The 26,889-nt window shown below is 43.9% G+C and overlaps 1 protein-coding gene across 1 annotated transcript in view; it reads right to left on the bottom strand.

The window, feature by feature from the left end:
• zswim6 (zinc finger, SWIM-type containing 6) overlaps positions 1-26,889 on the bottom strand; it is a 43,178-nt gene that overhangs the window by 8,601 nt on the left and 7,688 nt on the right. The window contains exons 2-9 of the mRNA XM_041960654.1: positions 9,643-9,999; positions 7,429-7,577; positions 7,168-7,318; positions 4,737-4,916; positions 3,540-3,716; positions 3,294-3,440; positions 2,501-2,647; positions 688-948 (exon numbers count right to left, since the gene is read on the bottom strand). Coding sequence (XP_041816588.1) covers positions 688-948; positions 2,501-2,647; positions 3,294-3,440; positions 3,540-3,716; positions 4,737-4,916; positions 7,168-7,318; positions 7,429-7,577; positions 9,643-9,999 — 1,569 coding nt within the window. The remainder of the gene's footprint in view (positions 1-687; positions 949-2,500; positions 2,648-3,293; positions 3,441-3,539; positions 3,717-4,736; positions 4,917-7,167; positions 7,319-7,428; positions 7,578-9,642; positions 10,000-26,889) is intronic.

Consider the following 26,889-nt stretch of genomic DNA (forward strand, 5'->3'; position numbering starts at 1 on the left):
TAGTGGGTTTGAAGTGAAGGCCTTGAACCATGATGAGCCACATCACACACACACACACACACACACACACACAGACACACACAGACACACACAACGTCAGCAAACACACTGACACTGCAAACAATACACTCGCACTCACACACGTACAAACATTCAAAGTGTAAATGTACACAAACGGCACAGGACGCACACTAAAGTACACAGAGTTAACACAACAGATCGCACACTTAGCGTAACAGATAGCTGAAGCACAAAGAGCCGGTGGTGGTGTGAAGGGAGTCTTCCTGTGTGGATAATGTGTCCGTCATGGCTCCAGTCGGGCTTTAAACGTTTAAAGAAGTTTGACATTTTGTGTGTGAGAGAGAGATATAGAATACAAAGCTGGAGTCAGGAGATGTTAGCTTAGCTTAGCATAACGACTGGAAACAGGGGGAAACAGCTAGCTCTGCTAACTCACAAAATCCACCTAGCAGCAGCTCTAAAGCTCTCCAATGTTTTTGATTTATAGTAAAAAACAGGTCAATTAAAAGAAATGACAATAATGGCTTTTGTTTGTTCCTTTTCTAACTCAAGGAAAGGAAATAACAGCTCTTCTCCTTATTTTCAGGCTTTATGCTAAGCTAAGCACCAAATCCTCACATTTGGGAATCAGGAGCGAGTTTTCCGCGATGTTTGCGTCTCACTCACCCTCCAGAAGGAAGACGGCTTGTTTCCGGAAGATTTTCACCAGCGTGTCATCTAAGTCGACCTCTTGAAGCCTGGTCAGCAGCTGGTCCTCGCTGCGACACACCTTCTCCTGGGCGTAGAGGCCGTCGGGCATCACCCTCTGCTGCCCCAAACCAATCAGAGCCGTCTCTACAGCCAGCGACACGAACGACTCGCCGTCCTCCAGGAAACGCCGCGCGGGGAAAACAGGATGCTCCGTCCTCCGACCTGAACCCGGCAAGCCTGAGGGGGGGACGCAGAGAGACGGGGTGAGAGATGACCTTGGGAGGAAGATGTTCCCTTCAGGCTGTGGACTGAGCCGAGTATTGATAAATCTATTGATCTTTGTTCTTTTTCAGTGTGTGTATTCTCCTGAGGACGGCAATCATGTGTTTTAATGGCTTAATGATGTCTTGGCAGAACTCACAGCTCATCCCAGGGGGGCTAACAGTCCCCGATGAACACACACACACACACACACACACACACACACACACACACACACACACACACACACACACACACACACACACACACACGTCTTGATTGGAAACTTTCACTCAACTTTTTGCATGCAGAGGCTTCATCAGTTCATCGGCTCTAGAGAAGGAACAAACGTGACCATCTTTTCTGGCTGAAGTCTGCTGAAATTCGTCTAGCTGAACCCCCCCTGCATAATTAATGCATTTTAATTGGAGTGTTTTTCCTGTTGCATTTCTTATTCATGAGCTGTTATTGGAGGATGACTAGAGGCCAATCAGCACGTCTGTGTCATCACTGCTGATTGCAACCTGAGGGCCCGCAGCTCTGACAGGAAGACGCAATCACTGCAGCGTGTGTGTCTGAATCACGCTCGGGGAAATGTGTGTGTTTGTCGACAGCATCTGTCATTGGTGGAAAGTACGTTTAAAGTCCCGTTCTGTTACTCGAGTATTTCCATTTTCTGCTGCTTCACTACACGTCAGATGGAAATACTGCTCTGTTTTTCACTACATTAAAAACACATGACACACTTACAATAGTGACGCAGCAGCTGTTTAGATGCGGTGAGTCCACAGACAGAGGAGGCTGTGGTGGGTGAAAGGTCAAACACGGGAGTTTGGTGTGAAACCAAAAGTCAGAGCTCCTTTTTTTTTTAGACTCATTGTTTTCAGTTTTCAGTCACAGTTTGGTTTATTTAAGTTTATGCAAAAAAAAGCCCCTCTGAGGTAACTTTAGGAAACACCCTCATGGTGTGGGTGCAGATAGCATTGTTGGCTACAGACACCTGGTTTCTCACAGCTTCAGTAGTTTCAAACCTTTTCTTGGTTTGTGCTCTCTTAAAAAAAGCAGCTTGAAGATGATGATTTATTTTAGTTTCACCAAAGACAGAACGTTTCATTTGAATACCTGCTTAAAGCCCAAAGAGGTGAAACCAGCCAATATTTGAACTAACAGCAGCGAGAGAAAGGAGAAAGATTTGTGTATAGTTTCTTAGTTTTTTCTTCTTTTCTCTCGCGCTCACGATTTATCTGGTGACTCTTTGGGGACTCGACCCTTAAACTAGCTAACTGGACATGAAGTACTTTAAAGCGGTTCCCCCCTGAGCAGCTACAGCAGTAGAAAACTGCCAGTGGACACACGTCACTACACCAGTATTCATCTAATAATGTCACATAGGATCATAGATCAGTCACTTTTACTTTTGATACTTCATGTACTGCAGTAGGGGTTTGAATGCAGGACTTTTACTTGTAATGCAGTATTTTTACAGGGTTGTACAGGTACTTTTACACAAGTATCAGTGTTTCTGTACCCGAGAAGTCGAGCAGGGCCGTGGCTCCGTCCTCGCTGCCCCGCCCCGTCTCCATGAGGGTGCTGAACAGGGTGCTGATGGGGTCCAGAGGGTGGCCCACCCAGCCCTCCAGGTTGGTGACTGACGTTACGCCTTTATGGAGCAGCTCTGCAGCAACACACACACACACACACACACACACACACACACACACACACAGTGTCAGAACATTGATGGCTGAATAAACCAATTAAAAAAATAGTGAATGAATTTGGGATTTAGCTGAAGTCAGTGCAGTCGTGACAGTGTGATGATCCACCATCACAACATCCCAACCCTCAGTTTATTGATGTTTTCTGTCTCCCAGCAGCCGACGAAATCACAAAACATATAAAACATTACTTGTTTTAAGTGTTGAAAAGCAGTTCTGGGTGAATGGTTTTCCCCAGTTTGTGTGGTTTTTTCATTTTTTGTTTTGCTCCCTCAGAATAAAAACGACCACTTTAAGCTCTAACTTTATTTTCTGTAGCTGACAAACGTGTCCAGGATGATATCATGATTTCGTGGAAGTTTATGGCCCAAAATTCAATGTTTTGACTTTTTTGGTGGGAAAACTCGTTCTCACAGACTGAAGTTGTTTTTACGCAGTTGAAACAACATTGAAAACAGGGAGTTTTCTATGGGGACAAAAGCTACACCTGATTCCGGCTCTTCAGTCTTAACTGGCTTTAAAATGTTTTATGAGCCCAAGTGCATAAAAAAAGTCAAAGTAAAATCATCGTTTCAGTGAGAGACTGAAGGAGGAGAAACTGACCTTTTTTGTGGGCTCGGAAGAACTCGAGCTGTTTCTGCTGTTGCCTCCGCAGCGTGTTGACGACGGCGATGGCCAGCCTGAGCGCTTCTTTGGGGTAACCGTGTGACCTCAGGGCGTCGACTCGGGCGCATGCCGTCGGGACGTGTTCTGCAGAAGGAGAGACGGAAAGAAGAAAAGATATGATGTTGTCCACCTTCCATCTCTCATCCGTTTGATCAGTTCTTGCTTCCGAACCGCATCTCTCACCGTGCCACAGGGGCCACCCTCGGGCGTCGAAGAGGGAGCTGTCCTGGTTGTCATGGTAACAGTAATTGGTGTAGTGGTCCTCGGTGATGATGTGCTGCAGGTGGGGGTCCTGCCAGTGCAGGTCGCAGGCCTCGATCGCCCGCGTGAACACCGTCCTGTGAGGCCGAGTCAGTGAATCTGCGAGAGACGAACACAAAATGTAAGATGTGGTGAGGCGGAAGACGCAGGTGCATGCTGGGAATATTACAGTGCGTGATGATTCAGTTTAACATGAACACTCAGACATGTCTTACACTTTCCAACAATATCATTATCTCTGGTGCCTGTCATGAATAAATGTCCATAAATCTTCTGTGAATAACAGAATAACTCCAGAACCTGCCCGAGAATCATCACGTTTTGAAGTTTCCTTCAGTATCAAACTAATCCAGTCACATTTGTCTGTACATCTGTGGGTTCATTTTAAACAGGAGCTGCTACAATGGCTGATTTGGGGGGGGGTTCCACTTGTAGCCCACATTATACTTCCTGTTTGCAGGCCCAATAGGACCTGCAGTTCTGAGAATTAGACATAAAAGTAAGACAAGGAACAACAATAAAAGTGATAAAATGCATTAATATTAACTTGCTGCACTGTCAGTATTTGTGTGGCTCTTAATGACTCTCTCTTCTGTGGGGGCAGCTGTCTTGATTCTATCTGAGGGGGGTCCACCGTGTCCGACTGCGAAAAGCTCCACCGTAGCAGGTTTGAAAAATGCCGATAACAGAACAAACGCGGGGCCATTACAGACAAAAAGCAGTAATAACAGCTCCTGTCTCCTCATTCGAAACAGTTTTATTACCACCTGACAGAAACGCTCATGTGTCTGTATTTCCTCTGATTTAGTGGAAAAAGCTGCAGGACCTCAACTGTGTTATTAGGCTCATTCTATTAGCCACACTAAAAAGGTAATAAGGCTTGCAGGCACAGAGATTGAAGAAGGGAGAGTTGATTAAAAGAGAGGGGGGAGGGTGAAGAAAGAAGACTTAACAGTGTTAATACAGGAGGAGGAGGAGGAGGAGGAGGTGGAGGAGGAGGAGATGCTGCAGGAGAGGAGAAAAAGAAACCTTCTGACGAGAAAAGATGTGATGTAGGAGAGGATTTGGGAATTAAAAAAAGGGAGGAGACGTCTCTTCTTGGTCCGGGTGTCATCTCACCTGGGTTGCCAGGAGGGCCCTGGGGCAGAGCGTTGGTCAGATTGGTCAGCTCGCTGCCATGGTTACCGTCCTCCAAGGGGCAGACGTCCACGCTGTTCCACCTGCGAAGCTGTCGAAGCCAGAAACCCTTCTGCTCGGGTTTGTAGTGGGGGTTCAGCACAATGCACATCCACAGGGCCCCTGCAGAGACACATCCAGAGGTATAACACACACACACTGCAGCAAAACACAGCAAAACATTACGACTTGTGTGGCAAAAATCGATGTAAAGTAGAGCTGAATCGCGCAAAACTGAATTATCTGGTACTATTTTGTGCAACAATGACTGTTTTCAATATCGACTGATCGTCCGGTTTAGAAACATATTCAGTTTACTGTAACATCAGGACACGAAAGCACCACGTTCTCACATCTGAGAAGCTGAAACCATAAAATGTTTTGGCATTTTTGCATGAAAATTTATAAAATGAACAACTTCCTGTCGATCCTCTGATCAATTAATCGACTTAATCTGTGTCACAGGTAAGCCCTCAGCGAGCTGGAACTACTACTCATGTTTTTATCAATAAAGACTCGGCTAAGTGTAAGTGATGCAAAACAGCTTTTGAATGCTCCACCAAAAAACACCATTTCTAATTAGACATGTCAGGAGAAGCTTCTGTATTTTCTTTGTTTATAAAATAGAGAAAACTGATCACGATCAAACCCAAAGAGCCTCAGTTAACGATGCAAAACAAAGAAAAGCAGCGAATCCTGCTTTCCGACGATCGACGAGCTGATTAATTGTTGCAGATCTTTAAAGAATTGTGCAAAAGTGAGCTGAGATCACCTGCACTGAAGACTGCGGATGCAGATTGGAAAGAAGAAAAACGCAAAGAGAAAGAAGGAGGGGAACAATGAGCATGTTGAAGGGTAAATGGGGGATGACAGATGACAAAATGAAACAGGAGAAGAAAAGAAAGGAAGTGAAGTGAGAAAAAGAGGGAGGACAGGGAGGAGAGGTGAGAGGAGGGAAGGGGGAAGTGGGGGAGGGAGGCTGAGAATGGGGGAGGGGACAGGAGGAGAGAGGCTTTATCCTCCGTCTCTTTGTTAGGGCTGCTTCAAGGACAACAGCGAGGAGGGAAAACAGAGCGCCGAGAAGAGTGAAGTCAGACATGAGTGACGAAATGCAGAGCAAGAATCTACACAGCGGGGGGCGGCGGGGGGTTACTGGGTAAAGAAAAACACAACAGAGGAGGAAGAGGGTGGAGAGGAAGAGCACTGTAACCTACAGGCTGTTGTTATTTACATGTTGCATCACGGTTTGCTTAGAAGTGAATCCTGATGCATTTTAAAGTGATTCTGTTCACTTTCCATCACAGGAACAGAAGCTGGAGCTGTTTTATCCGGAGAGCGACGTCGCTTCTTCACAGACGCCGTGAAACAACAGCGAACAGAGCAGCTGAACTGCTCTGCTGCTCCTTTACAAGAGTTTACTGAAGATTTACACCACAAAGATCTGGGCTTTCTGTTCCTGAGAGGGACGCCACTTTAACTGCCATTGTTTCATCATCAATCAATTTTCATCATCAATTAATTTCTCAATTAATCATTTAGTTGTTTAATCTATAAAACAGTGACAATGGTTTGCATTGAAAAAATGGCAGCGGCGACCTCTCGTTGTTCATCCTGGGAAGACCGTGGATCGATTGCAATGAAATTTGGTCCTCACATTCAATATTTGTTCAAATATTTCACGGAAAATTCAGATTCATCCTTCAGAAGCTCTGAAGAACTTTGGCCTGGCGGTGGCGCTAGATGAAACAGGGATCATTAAAGTCAGCAGGATTCATCCTCTGTGGACTGCGAATGGTAATTCATCCAACAGCAGCTGAGATATTTCAGTCCAGACCAACACTGACGTTGCATCGCAGTGCGGCTGAAAGGTGCTTTAAAGCTCAGAGTCATCAAGAAAACATCAAGCAAGGCCTCAATTAAAGCTACAAGCGCACACGCTAACAATTATTAGGCAACGAGAAGTGGAGCTTTTTCTCTGTTCAAGAGGCGAAAGACCGCAGATTGTTGAATAATCCTGTATTTCACCGGTGAAATGCATATTAATTTAACCATTACTGCCTCTAATAGATGTGTTCTCCTCTTCTTTGCTACACGCACAATAGAAATATTTGTATATTTTGCTGCATGTTTCCCTCGTAACTGTTCTTTTCTCACACAAAAAATATTCCTGAGGCTATTTTGGACCTAAACTGCAGTTATTTAACGAAACGATGGTCAATGAATGAATGTACTAGTAAGTTTTATTATCATTCTCCATATTCTTGTTATTCTTATTTAAAGTGTGCTGTAGTAACACTCCTTTAAAGGTGATCTGTACGCAGTCACATGCTGTGTGTGTGTGTGTGTGTGTGTGTGTGTGTGTGTGTCGCAGTACCTAGTTCATCCCACAGCTGCCTGTACTTGTCAGTGATGGTGGTTCCCTGTTGCCTCCACAGCGCCAGTCTGGGGTCGCCCATGAACTGCTCTGTGATCAGCGTTAACATGCGAGCTCCGTTGGAGTCCCTCATCTTCAACATCTCTCTCACCTGCGGAGAGCGGGGGTGGGGGGGGGGGTGGGGGGGGGGGGGGGGGGCACTGGTGGTCAGCGCTGCCGTACAGCAGTGCGATCTGGTGTCTATGGAAGTGATTCCCTTACCTTGCTGAACAGTAAGTTGAGCTGCTTTCCCGCGCCGTGGTACCCGCCCTGCGAGAGGAAGAGCTTCACCTGTTCCTGAACTTGCTCCTCGTCCAGATGCCAGCAGTTCTCATCGTCCACGCTGGCGCCCGCCGTCGGATCTGGAGCTCCTGCGCCGAACAAAAGAAATCAGTCAGCAGCTGATTACAAGAGCTTCATCAAACTGAACCGATAACGATTTTCATTGATTAGTTTCCGTTCAGTAGAGGAAGAAGTACTCAGATCTTTTACTTATGCAAAAGTATCAACAGCACAGTGTGTACAAATACTGTCTTGCATTTAGAATCTTACTGAAGTAAAAGTGCTCATTATTCAGCATATTCACAATAATAAATATTATAATATTGGGTTATAATCACTGATGCTGATGACAATTCATCTATATTCCTCCCAGAGTATCAATATCGTTATCTAATCCTAACTTCTAATAATAAATCAGAATTTATCTGTTGAATATATTTTGCATTGTAATTTTTAATCAAAGTAACTTAAATTATCAAAGAAATGTAGCAGATTCCTGCTGAAATGTACTTGAGCAAATGTACAGACCCTTAAATAAAACCCCATGTTTTCAGGGGGGAGGAGACGAGAACATGCCTGCCTCAGCATAACAGTTCAGCTTTTGCATTATTACATTACTGCAGTGCTGGTTAAGCTTAAACACTGATCAATACCATAAACTCTGCAAAATCAGCAGCAATAACCAGCCTAAACGAGTGAAGAAAACGTCAGACTTTCAGATCTTAACATGAGGATTAAATCCATGAGACACACGAGAGAACTGAAGAGAAACAACGTGTAAAGCCACCGAGTGCATGCAAAGCAAATCCTCCTCCGACAGACGAAACATTTACATGTAGACAGTCATTACACTAATGTCACAATCAGATTTAAGAGGCTGAATTGTTTGTCTCTGCAAGAAAACTGTGTACATGTACACAGACTGAAGGAGGATTATTGCATGTACTCTAACACAAAGTGCTCCAGGTTACCACGATATGGCAAAGTAGCACATATTCTACTAGAAAACACATCCCAATAGTACCATTTTCTACATTCTCAACCATCAAGCGAGTCATAAAATACTACAAATGATGGCACAGTACAACCTACAACATGTACCCAACAAAAGTATTTTAGATATTATTCAAGTACTCAAACTACAAGGATTTTATGCATTTCTTTGTCATTTAATAGTACTACTAGTAATAGAATACATTTACTTTCTGACTTTCTATAGACAAACCATGAATCAAATAATGGAGAGATTAATCAGTTATGTAAATAATGGTTAGCTGCAGCCCCAACATAATGTAATCTGTGTCAGTGAGTGCAGCAATCAACATAAGTCTACCAACAACTACCGGAAATCACCTTCAAGTACCACTAATCCTGTAATGAAATGACAAAAAACACCTCAAATTGTCACAGTTATACTAATGTTTACCATCTGGTACTGTAGTAAAAGATAAATCAAAGTACCACCAGAGTAATCCCCTTAAAATGTGTGCACTGCAAATAATCTGTAAAACACACAGAGTACCAAAAAATATGCCTTAAATATTGTATTATTACTATTATTATTCTTATTATTACAGCACATTGTAAATGATTGGCATCATAAGAGTCTTCATGGCTGAGCTGTTGTGTTGGATTGCATTAGATCGTACAGGTGAACCTAATAAAGTGGCCACAGGGTGTAAGCAGATTTCTGTTCTTAGTATTTTCTGCATGTTGAACACAAGAAGTCTCCTCACAAACTCCCCACTTCATGCATTCCTGCGATGTGTTCAAGTCAGACTTGGCCTGATATAAGTGTGTGTGTGTGTGTGTGTGTGTGTATGTGTGTGTGTGTGTGTGTGTGTGTGTGTGTGTGTGTGTGTGGTTACAGTGTTTCCCTCCTGTTCTCCCTAAACAGCTTGCTTTTCCTGCGTTGTCTCCCAGGATGGAAGCCTCCAGCTGGACCTGCACTGGTGCGAGATGGAGGAAATCTAACACAGGTACCTGCATTTACTGTGTGTGTGTGTGTGTGTGTGTGTGTGTGTGTGTGTGTGTGTGTGTGCGTGTGTGTTTGTTTGTTGGTGCCTGTACTGCATGCATGATAAAGTGGGGAGTTCAGCCTGTTCTTCCACTGACATCCAAAATAACAACCCTCATTAGGGACCTTGAACTCACCATGAACCTGGTTGATCTCAGAGTTCTGGGACAGGATTTCGTCGGCCAGTTTCTGTGCCGTCGGCAGCACCTCGGTGTGATGCACTGTGATCAGGTACTGAACGAACTTCTGCAGCTGATCTCTGTTCATTTGGAAAAGAGTCTCTGAGATGGGCAGGCGCAGTTTGACCTGCTCTGGCTTCCGCACTCGGTACAGCGAAAGCGCCACGACGTGGGCGCAGTAGAAGATGTCCTTGTTGCCGCAGTTGCATGTCACTGCCGTGATTTTGCAGCGGTCGAAGCTGACGCTCACGTTGCAGACCAGCTCGGGCTCTGAGGACGTGGCGGGTTCCCTCACTGTTCCGCTGAGGTGAAACCCTGCAGGCAGAGACAGAAAACGTTCACTGTTAGTCATCTGAGCATCTACACTGTGAAGCTTTCAGAAAAAATGAAATAAAAATGCTTCATTTAAACTAATAATTACAGATTTTTAGCGTGTCATCACTCTTTCAGTTGAAATGTCTGACATACCTACAAGCCGATAAAACACAATATTAGCATCAATTTGGAGCCACCAACATTGGCTCTCTTTTAGCTCTGCTTTGGGTCTCCACCAGCTCCTGAGGGAAATATCTGCCTGTTTAGCTGCTAAAATGTCCTCTATGTTCAGCAGCTAGTCCCTAACTGTGTCCATCTGCTGTTTGGTGCGACTCAGATCCCCCCTACCAATGTGGTTCAAGTTAATTTGGATCCGATCAGGAAAGTGCTGGCAGGGTGAAAAGAAAGAGAGAAAGAGAGAGACAGATGAGTGAAGGAAGAGGGAGGTGAGCGCAGAAACCCGAATATCCTCATTTCCTTTTCATTTCCCTTCCACAACACCTCCAGCGCTCACCTTACCCTGAACACCTCCACCCTTTGACGGGCTGACGGGATCATTCAACCACAGGCAGGCAGAGACCTGCTGTTGTACAGTGAACCTCTCACAGGCTAAAACCTATAGGTCTCTAAAACACAGAGAAGCTGATTTCAGCGTGGACGTGACCTGAAAGTCACTTCTTGAACTCTTGAAGGTTAAGTATCTGAGCCTCTGACAGGAAATGCTTTCTAATTTGAAGAGGAGGGTATGTACCACAAATGACCAGGCAAGTGTGCTCTCATTTTCCATTTAACAAAAACCCCATGACTAATATAGATCTGAAAACACAGCAGCTGCATGTGAACTACGGTAAGTTTAAATATTGTGTCAAACCAGATGAGGCAGAGCTGATGGGCTTGTGATGGCAGAAGATGACTGTGCAGCAGACACTTGATGAACGAAGACGCAGACTGACTGTGTGACTTCGTGGTTACCAGTGAGAACTGAACTGAATAAAGCTGAAGCAAGCAGTCACATCAACTTTATTCATCCCCAGCAGGGGAAATTTGGTGTTACAGGCAGCATCAGTCAAAATAGAAATAGCAAAGGCAATACAAAATACAAAATAAGAAGAACAGATATAGTATCATTGGATTATAATTATTGATGCATTAATGTGCATCACTTTAATATTGCAGCTGTTAAATGTGGGACCAATTTTAATATATCTATATGGAATAATTAGATTTTGTATAAATATCTGTTGATTGCATTTTGTGTTATTAATCTGATGCCGCACTGCAGCTGTCAAATACATGTGGTGAAGTAAAAAATATGATATTTGCATCTGAAATGTAGTCGAGTAGAAGTTTGAATAAGCAGAAAATGGAAAAATTCAAGTGAAGTACAAGAATTATACAGCACCTAAGTAAATATACTTTCCACAACTATAACACTGGAGCATATGAGATCAGCTAATTCCTGCAGTCACTCTGACTGAACTACAAATGCCACTAATCTTTCGTCAAACAAGGTGAGATAGACAACCACAGCAACATCTAGCACTAATTGCATCATGCTGCCATACGAACGGAGAAACGTGTCACATAGCTAACTGTGAGGGCAGACGGTGACAGATGACAAACTATTATCAGATGGTAGTTTGAACCAAAGAAAATGGAAAATGCTCCATCAAAACAGTCAAATCCCGTCTATGTGGAGTTTAAACCAACTGCAGGTTCAAAGTCTAGCTTCTGAGAAACAAGAGCAGATGTGACGGTCAGAGTAACAAGAGAAGAGCTGTATGGAAGTTTAGTTTAGTCTGTGGTCTTTATGCTAAGCTAAGATAATCAGATGCTAGACATAGTCTGGCTTTAACGTTGTTGTTGGATTAGAGTTGAGCCCGGTGGGGGAGTTAAAATATGGCCTTATGCTTAAACAGCCACACTGTCGACCACCAAATGAAAGCAAAAATAAGGCCAACATAGTTGCTAACATTTCCTTTATCTAATCACATTGCCTGTGACACCAGAGACTCAACTATGAAAACAAAAAAAAAAGACTAAAGTACAGACAGACTGACCCGTTCTGCTTTCACAGAAACGTCTATGGTGCCTTCATGGGGTCACATCAGAGATGAAGCACCATCATTTGTGATACCAGCTGTCAAAGTACTGCAGGTGAGCACAGTGAAAAGGATCTGTAGAGTACATTTTCTCACGTTATGTAAGTCTGAGTAACGGCTCAATACGTGCACAAAATACTATCAGCGCTATTCAACCTGGAACATTAGCTGCGAGATTGGATTTCCACTTTGCTCAGATGTTCTCATACATGTGACACACACCGCGGAGCTGACACATATCACCCCTGCTGGGTGGAAGAACGCTGCAAACAGAGTAGGTGTTAGTCTGGCTGGTGTGCCGGGCCTGAGCAAAAACAAGAGAGTCAGTGGGACGACCAGAAAATATCTGAGGGTGAAACTTGTGCAGAAACACAGAAAGCGACGTGTCAGTTGTGAGTGCTGCTTTTCCTGCCGAGCAGACACACAAACGCGCTGGATCACACTTACCACCGAGTCCACATCCTGCCTCTCAAACACACACAAAGCAGTGTGGCGCTCTCCGTTACGCAGCCCTGCCCCAGTCATGCCTGGCCCACAGCTGAACTACTGACGTAACAGAAAGAGAGAGAGTGACTCGAGGAGGAGGAGGAGGAGGAGGAGGAGGAGACCGCTGCGCTGCTGGAAAAATCGTATGCCCTCAGCTGAGTGTGTGTGCACATGCAGGAGTGTATGCTTGGCGGCGAGCCAAAGCCCTGAGCTCAGCATTCTGTAATGCACTTCCTCTCTCTGTGTCTGCGCTTCACAGCTTGCATAATACAGCTCTGTGCACTGCATAGCAACCAAACTTAACCCCTTCACTGCCGGCGCAGCACAATAACAGGCTTTCTGGAGGGTTCCCAGACAGAATACGGTTTCATACCTGTGAATCAATCCTAGCATTTAAAGTATGAGAGCGTGGCGGAAAACCAGAGGTGACAGTAAAGCCTGGAATTATTCATCGTGGTACCATGGTAGGTGGATTTTGTTATGCTCGGACAGAGCCAGGCTAGCTGTTCCACCTAAACAGCTGTACATGTGAGTGGTATCGGACTCCTCATGTCACGCTTGCCAAAAACAGGCTAATAGGAGTGTTTCCTGGACCCGGATCAGCAGCAGGAAATAGATGAAACTCCACACAGAACGTAATGAGCCTCCTGTGCCACGAGCACAACAATCATTTTTAGTTTATAGCTGCATATCGAAATATTGTAAATTAAATGTAAGGCTATTTAATGCCTTTCAAAGACCTGCAGATAACCTGAATACACTCGCCTGGAAACTGAAGTTTAAGACTTCACTCCCAATTAAGCCCGAGGTAGTCAACTTAAGCCATCTCTATAGGATTGGGGGGTGTTGTATTGATTGAAAACAAGGCCAGGACGTTAGCCTGTGAAAGAGCAGTAGCTCAGCTCCCTACAGAGTTCATGAGACCTTCATGCCAGAGGCTGTATTCAGCATTGCCCACCGAAACTGTGGCTGCAGGGGGTCATTCTCAGCTATGTGGCCAAAGCCTTCATTTAACAGGACTCTCAGCACACAAAAGCCCCCCCCCCTCCATTACACACAAGCATACACACCAGTCAGCCAGCTCAGCCTCCACACAGAGCAGTCAGGCGTAAGTGAGCGCTTCTCAGCCAAGGTGTACTGTGTGTATTGTATGTGTACTTCTGATGACAATGGGGAAGCTAATCTCTCACCCGTGGAGATGCAGATGCACCTCTGGGGCTGTAGGAAGGAGAAGTAAACAACCAATCAATACTCACGGTGCGTTGATTACCATCTGTCCTTAATGACCGGTTCAGATCAGCTCCACTTACAGAAGACAATGGTGTCGCTGCTAGTGCTAATGGATTCCTGTGATTCTAGCATTGGCACCATGAAAAGAGACAGGAAAGATGTTTCTGAACATGGATTGGATCTTTCATCGCCATGGGAACTGATACTGATAATGTAAAGACTCAGAGGACAGAGAGGACAGCCAGGTAGCCAATTGACTGTTTGCTAAGAATTAGCAACCAACGGCAAGTCTGTCAAGCTTTGGATTTCTCTTTCTTTTTGCAGCCTTTCAGAAACCAAGAAGGAACAGATTAAATAGTGTGATTATCTGCCCCAATGTAAGATGCAAACATTAGCAAGCCTGGCTAACTAGCTTACTGTTGACAGTAGCTACCTAACCCAGCTTTGCCTCCAAGGCCAGGACTTAGCATATAATTAGCTAACCGTTTTATATTTGATTATAGATTTTAAAAAAAGGTTTAGCATCAGGTCAACTGGGTACGAGAGCCAAAAGCTAACAAGGTAATGTGTTGAGGGAAAGCGGGGTTGAAATGTGTGTGTGTGTGTGTGTGTGTGTGTGTGTGTGTGTGTGTGTGTGTGTGTGTGTGTGTGTGTGTGTGTGTGTGTGTGTGTGTTGTAGAGAGCCGGAGGATGCACCTCCATGCAAGCTCAGAATGAGGTCAATGAGGATTTGAGGTAACTGGGTCAATCTGTGTCCCTCTTAAGTAATGGCCAACAGCTCATTACAGTATGAACATGCTAATCGATGCCCTCGTTGCACACCAGCGACCACGAATCTGCCGCTCACTGACTATCTTTAATAATAATCCGGCCAGTTATCTGCCTCTTCCCTCAGTTTAATCTTCTGCTTTTGAAGCACAACTCTAGAAATAGCAAATGGCACTGAAATACTACAAGCAGGAAGGAGTCCTGCTCGACCCAGCGGACTGAAATTCCTCAGCTCTGTCAGAAAAACAAGAGGCTGCCTTTACAACGCATGAGAAATTGCGAAGGGTCTCGTCACTCAGACAAGAAAATGACTCCTCGAGCGAACGCCCCCGAAGCTGCTGTTTTATGGTGTCCATTTCGCGGTCCAATAAAAATGGGACCTCAGTTGAAATCTGTCTAATTGCTGCCGTTCTGGCTCCGATGAGGGTTGTCCGGTCTGTGGAGAGCGCTGGGAGGAAACTGGAAACTCGTTGAAAAGAGCCACTGCACTAAAAGAATGACTGGCAGCTAACACGGAGCTCTCGGTGGTCTTTATCAGAGCAGACAGTGGCGGCCACACATGAATCAGGTACTGAGACAACTGTCAAAGCACAGAGATGCTGCACTCGCTGCTGCTTGCATGTCATGTAAACTGGGGATAGTTTGTGTGAGCTGTAAATTACAATTCTAATGCGCTTCACTGATTTATTTAGCATTAAGCATTGAACATTATTAGTGATTAACCTGCTGCTGATTAATTTTTCAGTCTATAAAATGTCCAAAAGCACAACTTTAACGTGTTGCCTTCAAATGTTTTGTCTGACCAAAACCCAAATATATCTGGTTTACTACAGGCACTACTGCAGGTTACAATGTTCAGGTTTGTATAAACTGTACTGCGTTAAAAGGACAGGTATTATTTTATCAAGCTTGTGTGTATCAATGACCGTACCCCATTACATCCTACATATACACAGTATATACGAAAGACTTTTGTCACGCCAGTTGATTCTCCATAAACCAGCAGTTGACACACGTTGAGCCTGTAGTTTTCAGGGGCCCCTGGAGTTCTGGGGCCCTGGGGAAATACCCCTTGATAATTCAGCCTTGGCTTTAACGGACTGTTGAAACAAACAGATACAGAACATACATGTGACTCTGCCGTGTAGACACATGGACTAACACGCAGTACAGCTCTAACACCCTGCCTCGTTCTCTCAGCCAGGGGTGGAGGAAGTATCCAGATCCTTTACTTCAGTAAAAGTGGAAATACCACACTGTGAAAATACTCCATTACAAGACAAAGTCCTGCATGGAAAATACTACTTAAGTACAAGCAAATATTATCAGCAAAATATAGTTTAAATTAAAAAGCAAGATGAAAAATTACCCCGTGTGTGTTTTTTGGTATACTAATTATACTACAACTAAGTAAAAAAGAACATTTTCCACTGAATTGTAGTAAAATGTAGTAGAAAAATTAAGCAACACAAAATGTAAATGCACAAGTACCTCAAATGTGTACATAAGTATAGTCCTTGAGTAAAAGTACTTAGCTCTACATGTCATGCACAGGGTGCACTGCATGTTGATGACTGACTGAGTTCAAACTGGGCTCTAATTTTAGAAAAGCTCAGAAAACAACCAGTTCACATTGAGCCCCCTGATAGAAGCGGCTCCTCCGTGGAGGATCATGGTCAGACAAACACATGCAATCTCACCAGCGTTTTGACGTCAATGTGCCTTTGCTAAGACAAATAACGGCCATCCGAGGTTTCGTAGCAAGATTCTAAAGGGACAGGAGAGGATTTTCCACCCTGTCTTACTCCGTTTAAAAGCATTTGTTTGAGTGCTGTCTGTTCCCGGTGTGCTCACTGGAAGTCATTTGTTTAGCCTCTGAGGACCGTCAGCAGGCCAGCCACTGCCTCTCCTCTCCAAATGCATTTGTTCCCACTCCTGAGATACAACAAGGCGTCCTTAGAGATGCTCGCAGAGCTGCGCCGCTGCTGCTCTAATGAGCACAGGAATCCCACCAAGACGGAAATAAAATCAAATAAAAGCTTTTAGTGTTTGCTTACACGCGGATCTGACTGTTGCTCATTAAATGTTGTCCAACATGTGAGCGGTGCTTGCTTCTAATGTGAATATTCTCTGAATCACGTTCACGACAGTCATGGTCCAATGAAAGGATTGATACCAAGGAAATGGTAAGCTTAGCTTAGCATGAAAAATGGACAGCTAGCCTGGAGCTGTCCAAAGATAAGAAAGTCTGCTACCAAGACCTCTAAAGTTCACTAATTAACAAGTCATATCTGGTTTGTGTGTGTAGAAACATGTAAAAACAACAAGTTATGGTTTTATACGGGTTGGGTGCTGTACTGTGCAATGACTTCCTGACAGGTCAGTCATTTTCCCTGCTTCCAGTCTTTATGCTAAGCTAAGCTAATTATTCCCTGGTTCTAGCTTCTTATTGAATGGACAGACATGAGAGTGCTATCAATCTTCTATCCAACTCTGGGCAAGAAAGTAAATATTTTTCAAAATGTTGAACTATTTAAGACCCAATGGATTGTGCCTCCTACAGGCCTATCTCCCTTTTAAACACGGACGCTAAAGTTTTAGCCAAGGTTCTGGCCCATAGGTTGGAGAATGTCCTTCCCACAATCATATCTAAAGATCAGACTGGCTTTGTTAAAGGAAGGCAGTCTTACTTTAACATAAGACGACTGTTCAATATTATTTATTCCGCCTCTGAAGATGTCCCCGAATGTGTCGTTTCCCTTGATGCAGAGAAGGCATTTGATCGTGTTGAATGGGTTTATTTATTTGCGGTGCTGAATAAATTTGGCTTTGGTCCGAATTTTATTTCATGGATTAAACTTCTTTATCAGCACCCCACAGCCTCAATTCGTACTAATTCTCAACAGTCAAGACCTTTTAATCTGTATCGTGGAACCCGTCAGGGGTGCCCCCTTAGCCCCATACTTTTTGATATATCTATTGAACCACTTGCCATAGCACTTCGTTCTTGCAAGGAAATGTCTGGAATTTGGAGAGGTGACATGGAGCATAGAGTTTCACTTTATGCTGATGATCTGTTGCTTTTCATCTCTTATCCAACAATCTCACTGCCCCCTGTTCTGTCGCTGCTCAGTCAGTTTGGTAAATTTTCAGGCTATAAATTAAACCTCAGCAAAAGTGAGCTTTTCCCTATCAACAATGCAGCACGTGCTTTAGATCTTGGCAGTTTTCCCTTTAAAATTGAGTACAACAAATTTACGTACTTGGGCATATCTGTGACAAGGAAGCATAAAGATCTCTTCCAGGAGAATCTTAGCACATTATTAAATCAAACCAAACAAATCTTAACACAGTGGTCGCCCCTGTCGATGACTCTTGTGGGTCGTATTAACTCAGTCAAAATGACCATTCTACCCAAATTTCTATACCTTTTCCAGGCTTTACCACTTTTTATTCCTGGATCTTTTTTTCAACTTCTCGATTCAGTTATTTCCTCATACCTATGGCAGGGTAAACGACCACGTTTAAACAAGAATTACCTTCAAAAGACCAAGGCATCAGGGGGTCTGGCCCTTCCAAATTTCCGTTTCTACTATTGGGCCGCTAACGTGCGCTGCCTGGCATTCTGGTCCTTTTGTTATGGCCAGCCTGACTGTCCTGATTGGGTGGCAATGGAGTTACAGTCAAATGACAATTTGTCAGTGCTTGCTTTTCTTGGATCCTCACTTCCATTACCCTCACTTAAATCAATTAGGAACCCAGTGGTTAAGCATTCTTTAAAAATATGGACCCAATTTAGAAAATATTTTGGTCTTCATAGCTTTTCTCTCTTGAGTCCCATCGCATCAAACTGCCTTTTCAAACCATCCTGCCAGGATCTTGCCTTTCAGGAATGGCACAGGAAAGGTATTATACGTTTTAAAGATTTGTTCATAAATAACAGTTTGGCATCATTTGAGCAGCTGAGTAGAAAATTTAGTCTTTCTAAGTCTAATTTTTTCAGATATCTTCAGGCAAGACATTTTGTTCTCTCTCAGACCACCAGATCTGTAAAAGCAGCAGACATGACCATTGTTGATACTGTCCTTTCTATAGATCCACTTAAAAAAAGGCTAATTTCTGTTCTTTATGGCAAGATGTTAGATCTTCAGAGTGCTCCCACAGATAAGTGTAAAATAGCATGGGAGGAGGACTTGGGTTTCTCCTTGTCAGAGGACACTTGGTTTTCCATACTCAAATTGGTCAATTCAACCTCACTCTGTGCACGTCATTGCTTAATTCAATTTAAAGTGGTTCACAGGGCCCATATCTCAAAAGCAAAACTATCCTCCATATACCCAGATATTAGTCCATACTGTGTCAAATGTAAAAATGTGGAAGCATCCCTCATCCATATGTACTGGTCCTGTTCGAGCCTTAACAAATATTGGAGGGAAGTTTTTCATACGCTTTCCTGGGTGTTAAATATTAATTTGGAACCAAATTCACTGACTGCTTTGTTTGGGGTCATGGGAGGGGGAGGGGTGAAAAAATTAACTATGACTAAGCAGCGCACTTTATCCTTCGCCTCCCTTTTGGCTCGACGAGCAATTCTGCTCAGGTGGAAGGATACCTCCCCTCCCACTCATGAACAATGGTTGGAGGACATCATGTCCTGCCTTAAATTGGAGAAAATTAGATACTCACTTCAACAATCTAATAAGAAGTTCCAGAAGACATGGGGTCCCTTTCTAAAAGCATTCCAGAACCTGTAATGACTTGGCCCTTGAATACAGCTCATTTTTACATTTTTTATTCTCTGATTACATATGGTAATACAGTGATCTGATAGAGCGACTAGTGAACTGGCAGTGACGGGAGGGATTTATTTATTGTTATTTTATTTTATTTTATTTTTATCTTATATATGTTATTTGTGCATGCCGTGATTGATGTATACCTTGATTCATTTTCTGTCTTTGTAACACCTATGTAGTGCTGCACATTTATTATATTGACAAAACTTCAATAAAAAAGATCTTGAATTAAAAAAAATGTTGAACTATTCCTTTAAAAAGCTAGCAAGTGGGGATTTATTGAAGATGAAATTGTGCTTTGATACCTCCGGTAGCATTCACAGGAGCTGAATGGGAAAAAAAAGGAAAGTATGCTCAACCCTCTAAATTATTTACGCCACGTCTTTGATCACGTCAGCTAAGATACTGACAAAAATAACCAGAGAGTTCAAGGAAGAAACTAAAGTGAAAGAAGGAAAAGGTGGATGTGGGAACAGGCAGCACGTCAGGAGAGCAGGCCAGCGAAAGGCCGAAGGGAGGAGAACATCCAGAACGCTGGAACTCTGTGGGAACCGGCGGAACAAACGTCTCTGAGTGAAGTTCACTCAGAAGAACCTGAATGTTGCTTCTGCTCCCGTGGGAGTGTGGTGGTGCAACTCCAGCTGTTTCTGCACTTTGTTTTCCCTTTAATGTCGCCATTTCCCTCCACTGGAGCAGCCGCTATCTCCCGAGATTACAGTCCCTGCTCTGTCATGGTCCCACTGCGACAGTGAAGGAGCAAAAGAGATTCTGCACTGATAGGTATGACTGCAGCAGGCAACTCACGAATCTCACATGTCAGAGTGTCCGTGAACGCACCAATAAGTCTGGGCATCAATCTTCAGGCGGCTATAACAGATATTTTTATTATAACAACAACTTCACTGTTTTGGCTCACTCTCAGCTTTTTAAATAAGCAACTGTTTGCTAACGAGTTCATTGTTGCAGGTTCAAATATGAAACCAAACTATCCCTCCATCTCATAAGGCCATAAAATGTGTTGAGCTATAAAATGTGAACTGTGACACATCATAACAACTAGAAACAAAAGGGCCCAGAGGGAAAAGCCTGCAGGGCACAGGCAAAGTCCAGTCTGCTGTTCCGCATCTGTCCAAACACACACACACACACACACACACACACACACACACACACACCTGCTGTTGACTGCAGGACAGGCCAACAAGAGCTTCTCGTTATGAGCACCAGCGTGACCTTTGACCTCTGAACTGACAGCAGTCTCTTCCTTGAGGTCAGCCTGTGTGAGTTACATGAGAGCGTGTCTATGTTCCCACATCAGCATCATCAAACACGGGGCAGAGATTAGAGCACATCAGTACGTTTTCACTGAACCTCAGTGAGCTACAAGCTAAAGCCACACAAGGCGTCTGAACAGTAAAAATGACTTTACAGCAGCTGTGGTATTAAAACCCAAACAGATACGACTGCGCCAACAGCATATGGCATATCTCGCTGTGTATTTGCATGTACATATATATAAATATAAAAGTGAGACCAGAGATGTCAGAAAGTGAGAACAAGAAGAGTACAAGATCTGGTTCTGTTCTTCAGGTGTGGCTTAAATAAACCACATGTTGTTATCAGGCTAAAATGATCCTGTTAATTCTCATCCAACTATCATCGGATTTTATTGTTTCGTCTACAAAAATCAGAAAACAGTGAAAAATGTTTTGAAACTTTAAAGCAGCTTTGCGTCATTAGGATGTATCACTCATGTCAAACTTCCCTCTGTGTTGCCTGCACTGAGCTCAGCTGACGGATGATGTTTGAACAGATTGTACTTCTGCATTTTTGTAGTCAGTTCTGGCTAATTCTCTCCTTTCAGAAACGTATTTCATTCTACTGTTCAGCTGTAATATTAGACGGTTTGTGACCAGGCGAGCCCACACCAAAAACCACCAAACTCCCATCATGCCACCCGCCGGCTGCTGGTCTGGTGCGGCCCATTGCATTCTGGGTGTGAAATACCGCAGCTCAGTTTTATGAAAAGACCAGCAGTCAAACACAATCTTACATTTTGTGCTTCAAAAATGTGGCGAAAATGAAGCGATTAATTGATTATCAGAACAGTGACCGATTCATTTTCTTTTGATTGAGTTATGGATTTATCGACTGATCGCTGTAGTCGTGGTCAGCTTACCGTATCAGCTGTGTGTGTGTGTGCGTGTGTGTGTGTGTAGCCCAACTAGCCCAACAGCATTATCTGGGCTTGTCTTTGTAGCCGACTGAGAGCAGCCGTTTAACTGTCAGTGTAACGTCATAACGGCGTGTCTGTAAGAGGAAGGAATACTTTTCTACAGCGTCACGGGGGAGGAGGGGCCCCTCGCTGTCAAAACAGGATGCAGGTCACACCATGTCACAGCAGCGCATCAAACCAGAGCTCCACGCCCGCAGCCTCTTTCTTTCTGGGCTGAACAGACGGTGCAGATTGCTCAACATATGTGTGGAGAGAGTAAACGAGCAGGAGTGAACGGACAGAAGATAAAATCACGTTGAATCGTGGTTCGACCCCCCCTTGATCAATCGGCAGTGTGCACACTGATTCTGGCTTCTGCTGTCTCACGTTATCACTGTTCCTGTGAGAGCACCTACGGCCGAGCAGCTCTGTTCCTCGCTGCATCTCGTCCACCAGCTGGAGCCGCCTTCCTGCTCAGCTGCCATGTGATTCGTCATGTCGCCTCGCAGCGACGAGTGCTTCACACACACAAAACAGAGTGATGGTCACGGTTATACCAACAGGCAGCTCACACTTACTGATATCAATCTTCCTGTCTCGCTCTGCAGGTTAATCGCAGTGATATCTGTCAGCGGTGGCTGCTGGAGATCCACTAACCTGCTGCACCTCATGATGATTTCTGGATATTTCGCTTCATTTATGCTGCTTTGTACTTCTACTCCACCACATGTCAGCAGCAAATATATACAATTACAACATTTACTGGCAACTGTTTTGTTATTTTAGAAGCAACTTCCACTATTTCCTCTCTAAACTTCTCACATAACTGACAATCAAAAAGGGTAAAATTATCCAACATTTCACAAAAAAGTGCAGATTAGTGAAACATCGCAAAGATTTATACAAATTTGTTTATCAGCACTTTGTTCTTTCTTCTTTTCTCTCCCATTAATCCTCTCACGACCCGTCGGGTTTATCTGGTGGCCCTTTGGAGGGGCCCGACCCCATGGGTTGGGAAACTATATATAAAGTAGTTAAAAGTAGCTCCACCTGCAGCAGCTCCACCTGCAGCAGCTCCACCTGCAGCAGCTCCACCTGCAGCAGCTCCAACAGTAAAATGCTGCTCTCACATTGATGCTTCAGCAATCTAATTTAGCTAAAATCATTTATCAGTCCAAGCATATATTTTTTGCAGGAGTACTTTTACTTTTGATACTTTAAGTACATTTGGCTGATAATACCTTTTGTACTTTCACATAAGTAAGAGTTTGAATGGCGGGCTTGAAGCTGCCTCCACCCTCGGTGTGTTCTACGCCCTCAGTTTACCTCAGCATGCAGCAGATCTGATCGCCCTCCTTCAACCGTCCGTCCCTCTCACCACGGCTCCCCGCTGCACGCGGTCGATATGCTTTTCAGGTGCATCCTATTTCAACCACGCGTGCCGACATTACTCATAATTAACAGATGACAACAATGACTCAGCCCGTGGGTGCATGCCAGGCAGACCCTGTTCGTGCGGAAACACACCGGATGGGTTTGCAGGGCTTGTGGTGGCTTGTGTCATCCCTGAGGTGTGTGTGTGTGTGTGTGTGTGTGTGTGTTTGTTAGCTCTGTGGACTTACTGTACTGGTTTTTGAAAGCAACAGAGAGCCAAGCTGAATCATTCATGATTATGTGTTATTATATAGAATCATCTGCAGATTATTTTCTCCATTAAAGGAGCCGTCCACGGATTTCAAACACGAAGGCCAGTTTGCTGCTCATGGAGAAAACTACTCAGCCTGTGAAAACACAAAGTCTTCTGTGGCTCTGGTGGGAGGAAAGTCTGAGAAAAGAACCCCTGAAGACGTCACTGGGTCATCTTAAGTCAGACTTGAGACGTCAAATGTTGACAGACAGCCTGTGTTATCGACTGGAGGCGTAAAGTTTAAAAGATGAGGGCATTTAGACGGCAGGGAGGTCTAAAAGTGAAAGCAATTATTAGTGATGTCGCTGGTCTCATTCGTTTTTCCCCACTGAGAATATCACCAACGCTTTGATTAGCATGAAAGTATCTGTTTTTGATCCATATTGAACAGGAACAAGCCTGCGTACATAAAGACAGCAGAGAAGAAGTCAACTACAACTCCCGACATCCAATCACACATCTTAAAAGTCCGCTACGTGCTGCGCTAACAGCAGCAGCTGCAGCAAAGACGCCTTTAGAGTTCACTACAACTCAGCAACAGCAGGCGAGGCTCGAGGGTTTGTAGTGTTTGGGAGTGTTTGAGTTCAACCAGCTCAAATAACCAAAATGATCATTACGTTGTCCAGGAGAGTCCCGTGTTTCCGTGTTGAGCACAGCTGCAGCGATCAGTCGATCAGCAGCTATTCTGAAGACATATTCATCGAGTCACGGGACTTCTTCCTTCAGTCATCTTCGAGTGAAAACACCAAACATTTGATTGTTCCAGCTTGTAAAATGTGAGAATGAGCTGCATTCGTTTGTCTTAAGAAAATTTGAATACCTTTAGGTTTGGGACTGTCAGTTTGGGCTTCGAGACGCCGTGAAGGCACTTCAGTGTTGAGTAAACAACGAGCACAGAGAATAATCTGCAGATTAGTCGATTCTGAATGCAATGCCTTAAAGTTCAGTTACATTGAGGGTCATCAGAATAAATAACAGAAATGTGAAAACAGAATGAGGAAAGCAGCAGCTCTTCCTGCTTCTCAGATCTATTAAAGACGCTATTGAGTTGCATTATGGAAACTGTAGGACCCAGCGTGTCCTCCGTCATACTCAAGGTCAGGGTGTCTCTTGGCTTGCTTCGACTTTTGACTGCTGATTTTTGTCTTTATCTCATGCATATCCTCCCACTTTACAGCAGAGCTGCTTAAATCACTTTATTTTACAGTCTATAAAATATCACAAAGTATAAAAACCCAACGATGTTCAGTTTCTTGTCACATAAGACAAAGAAAGCAGCAAAAACTGGAAATAAATAATAGTGATTAGCTACATTTATAGCACTTTTGTCCATGAACCATGATAATAAAAATACTTTTGTGATACTATATTTTGAAAAGTAGTATCACAAAAGTGCAAAATATTCTCCGATTAATCTCTGAATGTTCTATCGCTGATAAAATTATAAAGTTGCGAGTAAATTGGGGAAGCTTTCATGTGTGGCAATGAAGATGTGCACCAGTTTGCCTGGAAGTGTTGAGACAATGAATTCATGATCCAACAGTTTCAGGAAGCACCTGAACGCCTGGTTCTGCTTGTCTAAACTTTAACACGCCGCCACTGTTGAAGCTTCAAGGTGAAAACAGCAACATGTCCGTGAGTCAGGGAGCTGCGCCGAAGGTTGGGGAAAGGCCCGCAGCTACAGTCGGACCAGGAGAACGAGATCATTTGCTTGTTATTACAGATACAGGCGCCAGTGCAAAGGTGGAGCATGCAAAAAGGCAGAATAATAAACTGAAAGCAGACAGGAGGTCCCCAGGTGAGGAGCCGGAGCAGAGGGCAGGAAGTGAATGGATATAGGTCCCGTGACAGCATTAAGGGGGAAATCTGCGTGTTGGTTCACAGTCGATGTGTTTACACAGTGTGGCACACAGTCTGGGCTCTTGGTAAATTTGGCTAAGCAAACACTTTGATGATTTGCCTCCCTGGGCTTTAACAAGCACAGGCATATAGATCCTGAGAGCAGATGGCCGGGCAGGTTCACGTGCAGGAGGGAGGCACATGTGTTTGAAGTCAAACTAAAAGCTGGTTTCTCCACACTTTTTGTGTAAGGAAATCTCTTTAATAAATGATGCTGCATCTTTTCTATATGCACCTGCTTCTGTTATCATTATTCCTTAAATGAATTTTAATTTCAGTTGGACTTCAGCTGCTCTGATGTTTCTGTTGTCTGAGGAGAGTCAAGCAGAGGAGGACCATCAGTCTTCATTAAGCATGCTCTGGCTGTGAGCTAAGGTAACAGCCCCTGATGGATGACACCTTTAAGTTCCCATTAAAAGGTAAGCATTGCTCATAAGCAGCCTCTGATTTGCTCTCTGGCTTGAAGCAGAAAGCCGCCTGCTGCACAAAGACAAAGCTTGGGCTTCTCCTTCGATCTGCACCTCAACACAGACCTCCATATTTTCATTTTCAGCCTTTCAGCCTTTTATTTTTAAAAGGCTGAAATTTTTATATTAAAGTTTGAAATGCTCGACACAGTTCACCTGTCAGTAACTGAAGTGGCCTGTTTGCAGGGCGGGGGGGGGGTGTCTGAGGGGCGCTCGTCTCTGGAGACCACCCCCAGAGGCCCAGGGCTACCATGAGACAAGGACAGCGGCAGGCTTTGACTTGCTGAGACAGTGTGGGGCTGAATAAAACTCCCCACAGAGACCACTGCACCAAACTCTCAGAGACAAACTCTGAGAGACAATTAATCAATTAGTCGATCCATAGAAAAATAATCACGGCTGTTTTCATAATTCATTAAATAAGTAATTTTTAAAGCACCAAGGTCAAACATTCCCCAACACCAGATTCACAGTTACAGGGATTCACTCTGCTCACTGTTCTTTGTGATAGTAAATAATTTCCATTATTGATTATTCTGCTAATTATTTTCTCCATTAGTTTTGTTTATGCTTGTATTATTTAACATTAAAACCCAAAGCTGAAATGCTTGAGCCAGTAAATGTTTCAACATTTTTGCTGATTTTCATAATGAACAGTAGCAGATATTATAGTAGACGGCGGCAAATTTCTCTATTTTCTGACATTTTAGGGAATTAATCAATATAATAACTGTCACACTAATGAAACATGAAATTAATAGCGAGTTGCCGCCCATGGTGTGTCCGCACTAGTTGCTTATATTAGCATTATGTGGTGTCTAAGGAGAAATAAGGCAAGTAAGACGCGGACACAATGGGATAAATGAGGGCAGACGGAGGTAAACCAGTTACTCCCCTCCTCCATCTGCCTCTCTGCTCCGTCGCCTCTCCTCTCCCTCCAGTTGAAGGTTAATGATGAAGGAATACGGCAGAGGAATACAGATCAGGGAGACGTGGTCGGATGTGGAAGGAGTGCTAAACCAGTCTGGAGCAGCTAACCAGCCGAGGTCTTAAAGGACAAGGTTGGTGATCTCATACCAGCTGTCAATAAATCCACGAAAAGACAAAAACTGACGATAAATTCATCCTCCTGACATACACTGCATTCATAGATCTCCACTGTTGTCCAAAAACTATTGAGAACATGCGAATACGCCAAATGAGGATTAATCCGCAGCTGAAAGTAGTTCCAGACAAATGC

Source organism: Chelmon rostratus, chromosome 19 (genome assembly GCF_017976325.1).
Source record: "Chelmon rostratus isolate fCheRos1 chromosome 19, fCheRos1.pri, whole genome shotgun sequence".
NCBI lineage: Eukaryota > Metazoa > Chordata > Actinopteri > Chaetodontiformes > Chaetodontidae > Chelmon > Chelmon rostratus.